Source organism: Ascaphus truei, chromosome 19, assembly GCF_040206685.1.
Source record: "Ascaphus truei isolate aAscTru1 chromosome 19, aAscTru1.hap1, whole genome shotgun sequence".
NCBI classification, from domain to species: Eukaryota; Metazoa; Chordata; class Amphibia; order Anura; family Ascaphidae; genus Ascaphus; species Ascaphus truei.
The window spans coordinates 23,181,222-23,194,569 of NC_134501.1; the positions used below are offsets into that span (position 1 = coordinate 23,181,222).

The window sequence follows — 13,348 nt, forward strand, 5'->3', positions numbered from 1 at the left end:
TATTGGGGGGGGGGGGGGGCAGGGGCAGGGGGGATGGTAGATGCTTGAGGACTGGAGTTGAGATCCCCTGCTATCGGCCTTTCCTAAGCAAATGAGCATTTAATCTGCCATTGAAATGTGTAAACACAAAAGAAACCGATCCCAAACACTGACACACAGCAACCAACCTGTCCCAAGATACGCTCCACCAGCCTCTGGCAGTGATGGGGTTAAATGTAAGTTTGGGATATTGTTTAGATTACCCTATTGCTTTGCCACAAGAAGAATCAATGCTGAAAATAGGAAGAGTGACCCCCCCGACAGCTGCTGCAACGTCACGCGTCCCCGTGGCAGATTAGCGAGCAGGTATATTTAGCCGCGTGCAGCCGGCTAGCGACACCGTGTCAGCTTTCAGTCTTACGGCCGTCCATGCTAAAATTAACCCAGCGCGGCGGAGAGACAGCTGTGGTCGCGCTCTCTGATCGGAGAGAGTTCCTTACAGCTCCCAGAATCAAGGTCGCAACCAAATACAAGAAACGCCTCCGGGGAAGATAATCTCACAGGATCAGGACATTCCCTTTCACTTCTTCCCTTCCAGGAGTTTGTTGCTCTCAACATTATCACTCAATAAAGGAATAACTTGAGTGGATGAGCACTAAGCCGGGATCATTGCCGTAAGGCATTTAGGGTAATTATGTAGCATATGTGAAAGTGCAGTCTCACACTATGGGCCGATTTACACTCACGTCACGCCCGACGTCTTCAACCAAACAGATTTTTTTTTCCCCCTACAAATTTCCACCCCGGCTCAATTCTTCCTTGTGAAACGGCTCCAGAATTAGATTCAAATTATTTTGCTTTCAAAAACAATTAGGAGCAGATTAACGATGGCAGCCATAAATTGAACTCGATGGACATGTTTTTTTTTCCCAACCTCATCCTATGTAACGAGATGTAACTAAAGCCCCGGATTTGACAACATACGCATTTTTTTTTTCTATAATGGGATTTATAAAGAAGCAGAGGATTTAGTGATAAAGTCCCCGCCTAGCGCTACGGAAACCCCTGCGGCAGCGAGGAAAGCGGAAGACCTGTGATGTACGAGCATTCCCAAGCGGCAATATTTCACGCAGGCGCCAGGCGAATAGAAATGGTTCCTTCCGCTCAGCATTTGAGCCCGGGGCCTGTGTGACTTATATCAGCGATTCCATAACATGGAAGCCAGGCACCAGGGAAAATTTATATACGTCATTTTTTACCGTATTTTCAACAGTCTTTGAAAAAAAAAAAAAAAAAAAAAATACGGTTCACGTTGCTTTTGGGGCAGTCACAGGTAAAGTTGGATACCGGGCCAAGGCAGAACAACAAGGAGGATGACACACACCTGAGAGCAGGTGAAGTCTGAGGCACGTGTATTAAACCGAAGCATTCAGGCATTGTGTCTGTGTCTGTAAATGCCAAGTACAAACTAAAACAAAACCAACCAACTAACATTCCCAACATTAAATGAGTTACAGTTTTTACCAGGCTATTAACCCTTCGTCTCTCAGAGAGGTCACAAGATGTAAGGCAGTGAACTCAAACTGATCCGTCAGCATATTGGGACCCGCCGGCGCCAACGTCAAATTTCTTATATGAATGGAAACCTTTTTCTTTGCCGGACAGCCCAGAAACAAGCCTATATTCACTAAACGGTGCGAAGACATAAGGCAGCGGGTTGCCTACTAACGGGAATGAGCCGCAAGGCGCTTTATGGTTTAGCACCGCTTAGTAAACATGGCCCTTAATCTGCGGCTGATGACAGGACACCTATAAATAGCCAGCAAACACCCTCTCTTACCGTCGTCCAAAGTGATGTCCTGCAGGCCGATCGTCTGGAAGTTCAGCTCGCGGTCGCCGGGCTCGGGTTTAACGCTCAGCGAGGTGTCATCAGGTGGGAATGGAGAGGCGTCCTGCATGGTGTGGTGCCCGTGAGGAGGAGGGGACAGACCGCCCAGTCCGGGGCTGTGGGCCTGAGGGGACGGTTGTCCGGAGTGAGCCAAGGGGGTGGGAGATGGTGATGGTGCAGGTGGACCTGAGGTGGGAGACTGGTAAGGCATAGGCTGCAGCTGAGGGGATGATGGCCCGGAGAGCGGGGAGTGTGCCAATGGATGGGAAGCCACTGTGGATGGGGAGGAGGCCGGCCCTGGTGTTGGAGGATGGTATGAGACGGACTGCAGCTGAGGTGACTGTTGCCCAATGGACGGACTCGTTGACGGTGATGGGATGGTACTTTGCCCGGTGTTTGAACAATGGTACCCCAGCTGTTGGAGATGAGGTGATGACTGCCCCGAGTGGACCAGTGGGTGGATGGTGGTGGGCGAAGAGGATGTGGGGCCTGAACTGGACGCATGGTACTGCAACGTTGGCAAGGAGTGGTGACCTAGGCTGACCATGTGGGGGACGCTTGCGTCTTGCTGAAACGAGAGCGGCTCGTACCCTTGACCAGAGGCCGAATTCAGAGGAAGACCAGACTGTCCATTGTACATAACACTAGATTGCATAGGTGGGTAGGAAGGCCTGGCGGCAGAAGCTGGTGCAACGTGAAATGATTGGAGTGCAGCGGCAGGGTGGCACTCTGTGCCCACATTAATGTTCCTACCTTGGATGTGCGACAGGCGGGCCCCACAGTGGTTCACCAGGGACGTGTACTCTGGCTGAGGTGGGCACCCAAGGCCCCTGGGTGACGTGGACAGGAGAGAGTCGTGGGTGTGCCTTGATTCGGGGGATGGCAAGTGTGCGCGCATGGCATGAAGACCCGAAACGCTACCGCCATGGGACATTGACAAAGCGGAGACCACAGGCAGATCCTCATCTTCCTGGTGTTCCTGCTTCAGCAAAACTGCGGGGAAAACAAAAAACAAAATATGCACATTACAGCAGCACAAATGAATCCACTGGGTGGTAAGATCACACAATGCTCAGGCGTCAAAGCTCGATCCGCCGTATGCACCCGAATTGGGAGATACTGTATCTGTCATTGACCAATAGCAGATATCGCCGATTCAGGCGCGATGCAGCAGATGACGTTTTGACGACTCCGGCCCAACACAACATTCATTTCAAAACCTTGCAATTTAGACACGAAGGGAATTGCAACAAAAAGGAACGCATGGAAAGTTTGAGGGCATCGCAGCAAACAAGAACACCCAAGGCCTTGTCCCCACTGCTCGCGCTACGGAGTGTGAGGCGCGAACAAGATACGGCCACCTATAGGGCTGGCCCCGGTCACTGCCTGCGCGCGCCTGCACTAAGCGCGATCGCCTTTGCCAAAAGACAAGAATTATGTCTTTTGGCGCGGAGGCCTGCGGTTCAGCCAATGAGGGCGAACCAGCCACGTGACGTCATGGTCACGCCCCCCGCCACGATGATCTGCTCTTCTCTGGATGCGTGTCCCAGACCACAGATCGCGGCTGAAACTGGTGCACGGGCCGCCAGGCGCTCCGACGCGCACACGCAGTGACTGCGGCCGTAGCCCAATTGTGACGGTGACAAACTTCTGAACAGAACCGGAAGACGGATCACACAGAGAGAGGGGGAGAAACTTCTGAATGAAGCAGGTAATACACAGGACACATTGCACACTTGGAGCGAAGAAAAGCAACTCTAACAGCGCTGTTATCAGAAACCTCAACTTGATAAGTCACGTGTGCTTCGTTAAGACGTCATCTACACAGGTGTAGTGAGTGACCCCAAGATTTACTTTCCTTGTAGGGAACGGATTTCTAAAAAACAAACAAAAAAAACAAAAACGCGCCAAAGCACAAATTCTTTGCCGAGAAAGTTTGCAGAGTGTGATTAATTATTCCTAAACGTAGCATTACAGGTGGGGGCTGTTTTTTTTTTTTAATTTAAAATCTTTCCAGAATCTAAGTGGCTACATCTTCTAGGATAATTTTAAATATACCAACACATAATTAAAGAATGCACTTGAACACGGGTATTTAGCACGACTGTTTGAAACTCCATATTGTCTGAGAAACTACTTCCTGACACCTGTACAGATTGCAGCCCGACCCCTGCCACGTGAGCGCCAAACCGAAAAAAAAAACAGGACGTGATCTGCCTCTCCGGAACCGTGTCCCGAGCGGCCAAACCTCAATATCAGCGTGTGAGAGTGTACTCATATCTGGGCACAACTTCCCTAGCATGTCAGCGTGTGAGAGCGTACTGTACTCATATCTGGGCACAACTTCCCTAGCATGTCAGCGTGTGAGAGCGTACTGTACTCATATCTGGGCACAACTTCCCTAGCATGTCAGCGTGTGAGAGTGTACTCATATCTGGGCACAACTTCCCTAGCATGTCAGCGTGTGAGAGCGTACTGTACTCATATCTGGGCACATTTAACACACAACAATATCAAGTCGGCACACACGCCTTGAAAGTGAAAAAAATAATGGATTTCGCCATATTGGAAATCAACGTTTCAGTCCCAACAGGACGTGTGTCTGTGTGTCTATGTGTCTGCGTACACGTACACACACACACACACACACACACACACACACACACACACACACACACACGTACACACACACACACACACACACACACACACACACACACATGTTAGAAACAATGTGTGTATATAACTAATCCGAGAAATACCCTTCCATACTCCTATATACACTTACATATGTCACACACTGATATCTTTGCACGACTATGAGATAATGTCACTGCTAAAGTAATTATCCATTCTCAGGAAGCCACCATCTTTAAGTGACACCTCTCTGCTTAAAGACACACCTTTTTATGTGTAGCTGTCCCTGTCTCCCATTTCCTCCCTATAAATCCTGGCTGAATCCGTTACAAGGCGCAAACAGATGGATGGAGCAGATTGTTAACCAGCAATAACCAAAGTGCTGCTCTTTGAAGTGACAGCTGGGTCATACTACGTTTTGGTAATACTTTTGTTTATAGCGGTGTCGTAGAAAGTATTATGGAGACTTCCTGCCCCGTGTCCTAAAGAGCCGGATACCTTAATGCCTCAGCAGAATGACATGGTAACAGGGCCCTGAAGAGTTCATTGGTTACTCCCACCTCAGAGGCCAAGCCTGCACGAAACCCGTTAGCCTGACAATGTGCATACAAGTCATCGCTATGTTATGTAGTGCGCGGAGGTATGAATATCCGCAAGTGTGTCAGGACCGGACATGTGAGCAGAGGCTGCCCAGCTGTTCTGGACAGCTGCAGGGAGGTCACATTCCAAAAGCCGCGGGTCAGGCAATCTATCCGCATGCAGTGACAGCGAGAGGTCAGTCTGCCCTCTAAACACCACAGCAACCTGCAGAACATAAACACAATCCTACTGCGCTCTCTGCCCAAGGAACGCCAAGTGCACGAACTGCGCTGAGCAACACAATCCTACTGCGCTCTCTGCCCAAGGAACGCCAAGTGCACGATCTGCGCTGAGCAACACAATCCTACTGCGCTCTCTGCCCAAGGAACGCCAAGTGCACGATCTGCGCTGAGCAACACAATCCTACTGCGCTCTCTGCCCAAGGAACGCCAAGTGCACTGATCCCCGCTGAGCAACAATCCTACTGCGCTCTGTGCCCAAGGAACGCCAAGTGCACGATCTGCGCTGAGCAACAATCCTACTGCGCTCTCTGCCCAAGGAACGCCAAGTGCACGATCCCCGCTGAGCAACAATCCTACTGCGCTCTCTGCCCAAGGAACGCCAAGTGCACGATCTGCGCTGAGCAACACAATCCTATTGCGCTCTGTGCCCAAGGAACGCCAAGTGCACGATCTGCGCTGAGCAACACAATCCTACTGCGCTCTCTGCCCAAGGAACGCCAAGTGCACGATCTGCGCTGAGCAACACAATCCTACTGCGCTCTCTGCCCAAGGAACGCCAAGTGCACTGATCCCCGCTGAGCAACACAATCCTACTGCGCTCTCTGCCCAAGGAACGCCAAGTGCACGATCTGCGCTGAGCAACACAATCCTACTGCGCTCTCTGCCCAAGGAACGCCAAGTGCACCGATCCCCGCTGAGCAACACAATCCTACTGCGCTCTCTGCCCAAGGAACGCCAAGTGCACGATCCCCGCTGAGCAACACAATCCTACTGCGCTCTCTGCCCAAGGAACGCCAAGTGCACGATCTGCGCTGAGCAACAATCCTACTGCGCTCTGTGCCCAAGGAACGCCAAGTGCACGATCCCCGCTGAGCAACACAATCCTACTGCGCTCTCTGCCCAAGGAACGCCAAGTGCACGATCTGCGCTGAGCAACACAATCCTACTGCGCTCTCTGCCCAAGGAACGCCAAGTGCACTGATCCCCGCTGAGCAACACAATCCTACTGCGCTCTCTGCCCAAGGAACGCCAAGTGCACCGATCCCCGCTGAGCAACACAATCCTACTGCGCTCTCTGCCCAAGGAACGCCAAGTGCACGATCTGCGCTGAGCAACACAATCCTACTGCGCTCTGAGCCCAAGGAACGCCAAGTGCACGATCTGCGCTGAACAGCAACTAGGGGACTATTATGCGTCATGTTGGAATTCTTACCTTATTCTTTATTCTAATTATTACTAATCAAGAAACACTTGCCAATTTCTTGTGAATTAATACTAATGTTCCCTAAGAAAGTCTCTAGCGTTTAGTCATTATTTTACGTATTGCATTTATTGCACAATTATCAATTTGTTTCCTGTAAATAACATTTTCGCTAACGAAGTATATTGAACACATTACTAGTCAGCATTTTAACAGCTGCGGAGATATATCCAAGTGTAAGAGATATATTCTCCACACCGTAGGGAAGACATTGTAGTTTCTTATCTGAGCAGCGCCAGGCAGCTGCGGGGTGGATCTGGACAGGAAGGCATGTAAGGGTAGTTACCCCGCAGGCCGTGGCTCTGACCTGGTGTGTAGGTAAAACGCTGGGACTGGCTGCGTTTCCGCTTCCCGTTGCACAGGTAGAACTGCACCTGGACGCCCGCGGTGATCGACTTGTTGTGATACGGGGGAATCTCAACAACAATGCTAGTCTGAAAGACACAGGAAGTGATGTCACAAGCGGTTCACTGCAGACATTACATCACGCAGCAGACAGGATGGAGCTCTGGGCAGGAAATGCATGTGCTGCAGTGTATAATGATAAAAGTATCCCCATGCATGTGTATGTACCTGAAACTATCCTTCTGTAAAGTAAAAGATGAGAGCGTCGCTACAGACTTGGAACAGAAAATTACCCTGCTCCTTTTCCCGCAATTCTCACTATATCTCTATACACGTTAAGCGCCTTAAAACCGCCTCTTGCCTGGTATGCCATGACGGTTGTATGTGGTGCCCACACCTCATTGCCCTTTAACCCACAGGAGAGCTTGTTTTCAAAGTGTGTGTGTAGCGGGAACACAAGGCAATAAGTGGAATGAGCAGTGGTAGTTAGGTGGAGGGCTCCAGCATTTTTAATGGTGTTCCTCCAAGAAGAAGCGTTTGTTGGTTTGAAGTGGTATTTCTTTCCCCCACCCACAGCTAACAGCCACAAGTTCTTAATCAGCAAAAAGGAAATTAAGAAGACATTCTCACCGCCTGACACTTCTCAACCAGAATCTTTGCTTCAACTTCCCACTGTGGACGTCCGTCTGGAACAAGAAACGAAGAAGCCTGTATCCAACAATCTGCACGGGCATCAAACTGCGAGGACCAGCGAACCACTCCCCCAACAATCAGCACAGGCCTCAAACTGTGAGGCCCAGCTAACCCCTCCCCCAACAATCTGAGCAGGCATCAAACTGCAAAGCCCAGCTAATCCCTCCCTCAACAATCTGCACAGGTATCAAACTGCAAAGCCCAGCCAATACCTCCCCCCCAACAATCTGCACAGGTATCAAACTGCAAAGCCCAGCCAATACCTCCCCCCCCAACAATCTGCACAGGCATCAACCTGCAAAACCCAGCTAATCCCTCCCCCAACCATCTTCACAGGTATCAAAACTGCAAGGCCCAGCTAATCCCTCCCCCAACTATCTGCACAGGCATCAAACTGCGAACATGCAAGCATCAGACCAGCTAATCCTGCCATTGTCAGGAGGCCAGTGATGATTCAGAACAGCAATCCTGTCACCTCTGCTATGTGAATCCCTACCAACGTGTTGTTACTAATACTTCAATTCTTTCATTGCTGAATTTACATTCTTCAGGCTTTTGGAGAGTGTAAAAGATAGCTGCCTTTCCCCCTCCCCCCCCTTCCCGCTTCCACCATGCATGGTTTAAAATGAGAAATCCGATTTGCTTTTAGATAACGAGACTGAATTATTAAGGGAAACCTAGGGAAAAAGTAAACAGATGTTCCAAACAAGCACTAAAGTGATTATTAGGAGGGTTAGAATTTAGCATCTTAAATGCAGCGTTTCTGAATGTGTGCAGAAATAATCCTCTCTTTGAAATGAGCACACTGAAGATATAAATACTTGATCATTACACAGTACAATCTACTAAAAGCTGATTACCGAAGAGAAGGTCAGACACTTCCCCTAAACCCGGGGGTTCTCAACTTCAGTCCTCAAGAACCCTAAAAGGTCAGGTTTTAAGGATATCCCAACCTTCAGCACAGGTGGCTCAATCCGTCCCTGCTTCAGCACAGGTGGCTCAATCAGTGGCTCAGTCTTCGGCAGCCACGCATTGAGCCACCTGTGTTTAAGCAGGAATATTCTCAAAACCCGGCCTGTTTGTGGCCCTTGAGGAGTGGAGTTGAGCACCCTGGGCCTAAACCACGCGTGAGAAAGACCTGCAACTTATTGTTGAGAACCCCCGAAGGGTTCAACAGACTTCAAAATGTGCCTATTTAAGGAATAAGGGCAGTGCGGGATAGGAGCAGCAACTTGTAATGAACATGAGGTTATAACAAGCTCACTTAATATGATGGCTATAATGCCTTTTTCTAACCCATATACATATACCCATATACAGCCAGCAATGCTGAATGGACACGTGTACGTGTTTATAGGCAGAAACCTCTCCCAAAAACTATTTAAAAAATAAAATAACTAAATATGCAGCTTCGAAAGCAGCGCTACAGACACTCATAATTCTGTGCTTGGATCACCAGGGCAATCTAAGTGGTGTGGTTTAAAGACATACAGGGAACGTAGATTTCAAACTGGGGACCCACTTCAAAAGGTTCGTGACCTCCCAGTTACCCCAGTTATAAAAGACTTTGGGGGCACGGCTAATTGTCCTTGTGTCCTGGATTCAAGAGTAAAAAATCTGTTCAAAGAGCGCTAGCGCCTAAGAAATGCTATGTAAAGGCTGGTGTATGTGGTCAGTGCTATAAGGATCCAGTGACATCAGTGCAGGGGCCGCTAACCGCTCGGAGAGGATAATGTCAGCTGAACGCAGCAGGTGGTTATGGGATGAAGCTGCCGCTAAGGTACGCGGCGCACCTGCGACCGCTATCCTGACACACGTCGCATGCGCTTTTCTGTATTGTATGAACAGCTGCTGCCCGCCTTACTCAATATTAATGCGATTCTGTCTTATACAATAGAGGCATCAATAATTTAGCTCGATTACAGCAGAGATGAGAGATGGTTAAACATTTATACTAAAAGTTCTAAGTGATGGGAACATTTTGCTTCCCTTTTACAGCGGGGCTGGCTGCTGGTGGGGGGGGGAGGCGCATTAGGTCCGTGGTGGGGAGGGGCATTAGGTCCGTGGTGGGGAGGGGCATTAGGTCCGTGGTATGGAGGGGCATTAGGTCCGTGGTGGCCTCGGGCTGCGTGAGAGCAGCCGGGATAATGTGGCTGTGCGGGCTCACATTTAACTCTCCTGTCCGTGTCCAAGTTATCCTGCCTTCATATTAATAATGTTTATTTCTGAAGTGTCAGCATATCCCACAGCCGAGTGACACGGGAAAGGAAACAATGTGAAAGGGTTAAAAACCCCATTGAATAGAGCAGTGACATAGTCAGATACTATTACAATAGATTAACATGTCTATTCAGGAGAGCTTACAACCTAATGTAAAGGATGCCCGCATACATAAATATACACACACACACACGTGTGTATATATACATACACACACACACACACACACACACACACACACACACACACACACACACACACACGTATGTGCGTATGTGTGTGTGTGTGTGTGTGTGCGCATATGTGCGGCTGTATATGTATGTATGTGTGTATATATGTGTGTGTGTGTGTATATATATATATATATATATATATATATATATATATATATATATATATATATATATATATATGTGTATATATGAATATGTACATATATAGATAAACACGCACACGCACACTCCGTAGTGTGATAAAGTATAAATAATAACTATAAAATAAAGCACGCACACTTCCTGCTGCAATATAACCGGGCTGTGGCCCCTGAGGGCTCAGACACCGCGGGTGAAACATTCTGCTGGGTTACTTTGTGTAATTAGACAAATGGGCGTTAAAAAAAAATAGCTTTGAGAAAAAAACCAAAACACAACCCTTCGCGTTTTGCAGAACTGCCGCCCGCTTATTCTATGTACAACAATAAAACCAGCCGCACTGGAAAGGCGAGTTTAGTAGAAGCAAAAAGAAAGTAAATACAGAAAGGGAAAACAAAGGAAGTAGGAGAGGACGTGCACACGGCCGCAGGAGCCAGGGACATCATCAGGATTTATGTGCAGCTTTTCACACTCCGGTGCCGGGTGCCGGGCTCCTGGTTCCGGAGATTTCGTTAGACTAGTGCCACAAATACACCAATATTAGCCCAGTGAGACGACTTCAAGGCCTTCATTATAAAACACAGATCACATTATAACCACGGACTCCTCCTGCGTAGTGATATGTAATGTCAGAAAGAGAAAGCACCAGTGTCTTTAATGAAGTTATCCCCGTGGCTACTTCCTGTGCCAGCACCCACCTTCTTCTCTCTACTCGTACGCTCGTCGAGAGTCGATTTACCGGAGCGCTCGGCAATGAGACAGTGAGGCTCAAATGCTGGGTTTGTTGTGTCAACACAACACACGTGACCCACAGAAAACGCACAACAGGAGGGATAACGGAATAAAGTGTGTGCTTTCTATACAATGTTTTCCCTTTAAGGCTCAGATGCCTGCAGTCGCGCACGGAAAACGTAAACAGATTGAAAGCCTTTGATTTATGTGCCGCATATAACAAGGAGCGGGTATCACATGGCTTCCATCTTACCTTGTCCTTTCTCTAGGAAGATCACTTTGGATTCGGGAAGGAAGTTCGATCCGGTGATCACCAGATCGGGCCCTCCAGTCACCGAGCAGCTGTTCGCTGTATATTTCTCCACTTGGGGTAACTCCTGGGCGGAGCGCTGGGCTGGTATTGGGGAAAGGAATGACAGGATCAGGGTAGTGAATGAGAGTAGGAGTGCGCGTGCGGATCAGGCGATGTGAATGAGAGTAGGAGTGCGCGTGCGGATCGGGCGATGTGAATGAGAGTAGGAGTGCGCGTGCGGATCGGGCGGTGTGAATGAGAGTAGGAGTGCGCGTGCGGATCGGGCGGTGTGAATGAGAGTAGGAGTGCGCGTGCGGATCGGGCGATGTGAATGAGAGTAGGAGTGCGCGTGCGGATCAGGCGATGTGAATGAGAGTAGGAGTGCGCGTGCGGATCGGGCGATGTGAATGAGTAGGAGTGCGCGTGCGGATCGGGCGATGTGAATGAGAGTAGGAGTGCGCGTGCGGATCGGGCGGTGTGAATGAGTAGGAGTGCGCGTGCGGATCGGGCGGTGTGAATGAGAGTAGGAGTGCGCGTGCGGATCGGGCGGTGTGAATGAGTAGGAGTGCGCGTGCGGATCGGGCGGTGTGAATGAGAGTAGGAGTGCGCGTGCGGATCGGGCGGTGTGAATGAGAGTAGGAGTGCGCGTGCGGATCGGGCGATGTGAATGAGAGTAGGAGTGCGCGTGCGGATCGGGCGATGTGAATGAGAGTAGGAGTGCGCGTGCGGATCGGGCGGTGTGAATGAGTAGGAGTGCGCGTGCGGATCGGGCGATGTGAATGAGAGTAGGAGTGCGCGTGCGGATCAGGCGGTGTGAATGAGAGTAGGAGTGCGCGTGCAGATCGGGCGGTGTGAATGAGAGTAGGAGTGCGCGTGCGGATCGGGCGATGTGAATGAGAGTAGGAGTGCGCGTGCGGATCGGGCGGTGTGAATGAGTAGGAGTGCGCGTGCGGATCGGGCGATGTGAATGAGTAGGAGTGCGCGTGCGGATCGGGCGATGTGAATGAGAGTAGGAGTGCGCGTGCGGATCGGGCGATGTGAATGAGAGTAGGAGTGCGCGTGCGGATCGGGCGGTGTGAATGAGTAGGAGTGCGCGTGCGGATCAGGCGGTGTGAATGAGAGTAGGAGTGCGTGTGCGGATCGGGCGGTGTGAATGAGTAGGAGTGCGCGTGCGGATCGGGCGATGTGAATGAGTAGGAGTGCGCGTGCGGATCGGGCGATGTGAATGAGAGTAGGAGTGCGCGTGCGGATCGGGCGGTGTGAATGAGTGTAGGAGTGCGCGTGCGGATCGGGCGATGTGAATGAGTAGGAGTGCGCGTGCGGATCGGGCGGTGTGAATGAGTAGGAGTGCGCGTGCGGATCGGGCGATGTGAATGAGTAGGAGTGCGCGTGCGGATCGGGCGATGTGAATGAGTAGGAGTGCGCGTGCGGATCGGGCTATGTGAATGAGAGTAGGAGTGCGCGTGCGGATCGGGCGGTGTGAATGAGTAGGAGTGCGCGTGCGGATCGGGCGATGTGAATGAGTAGGAGTGCGCGTGCGGATCGGGCGGTGTGAATGAGTAGGAGTGCGCGTGCGGATCGGGCGGTGTGAATGAGAGTAGGAGTGCGCGTGCGGATCGGGCGGTGTGAATGAGAGTAGGAGTGCGCGTGCGGATCGGGCGGTGTGAATGAGAGTAGGAGTGCGCGTGCGGATCGGGCGATGTGAATGAGAGTAGGAGTGCGCGTGCGGATCGGGCGGTGTGAATGAGAGTAGGAGTGCGCGTGCGGATCGGGCGGTGTGAATGAGTAGGAGTGCGCGTGCGGATCGGGCGATGTGAATGAGAGTAGGAGTGCGCGTGCGGATCGGGCGGTGTGAATGAGAGTAGGAGTGCGCGTGCGGATCGGGCGGTGTGAATGAGTAGGAGTGCGCGTGCGGATCGGGCGGTGTGAATGAGAGTAGGAGTGCGCGTGCGGATCGGGCGGTGTGAATGAGAGTAGGAGTGCGCGTGCGGATCGGGCGGTGTGAATGAGTAGGAGTGCGCGTGCGGATCGGGCGGTGTGAATGAGAGTAGGAGTGCGCGTGCGGATCGGGCGATGTGAATGAGAGTAGGAGTGCGCGTGCGGATCGGG

General features: G+C 50.8%; 1 protein-coding gene across 8 annotated transcripts in view; it reads right to left on the minus strand.

Annotated features, from left to right (window-relative positions):
• The window catches only part of NFATC3 (nuclear factor of activated T cells 3), a 74,590-nt gene that overhangs the window by 5,095 nt on the left and 56,147 nt on the right, over positions 1-13,348 (minus strand). For 4 of the 8 annotated variants that reach the window (XM_075576942.1, XM_075576945.1, XM_075576944.1 and 1 more), the window contains 4 exons: positions 11,201-11,341; positions 7,562-7,617; positions 6,873-7,020; positions 1,820-2,860 (listed from right to left, as the gene is read on the minus strand). In XM_075576942.1, the coding sequence (XP_075433057.1) occupies positions 1,820-2,860; positions 6,873-7,020; positions 7,562-7,617; positions 11,201-11,341 (1,386 nt within the window). The remainder of the gene's footprint in view (positions 1-1,819; positions 2,861-6,872; positions 7,021-7,561; positions 7,618-11,200; positions 11,342-13,348) is intronic. The other 4 variants (XR_012789154.1, XM_075576949.1, XM_075576943.1 and 1 more) reach the window with 4 other exon arrangements.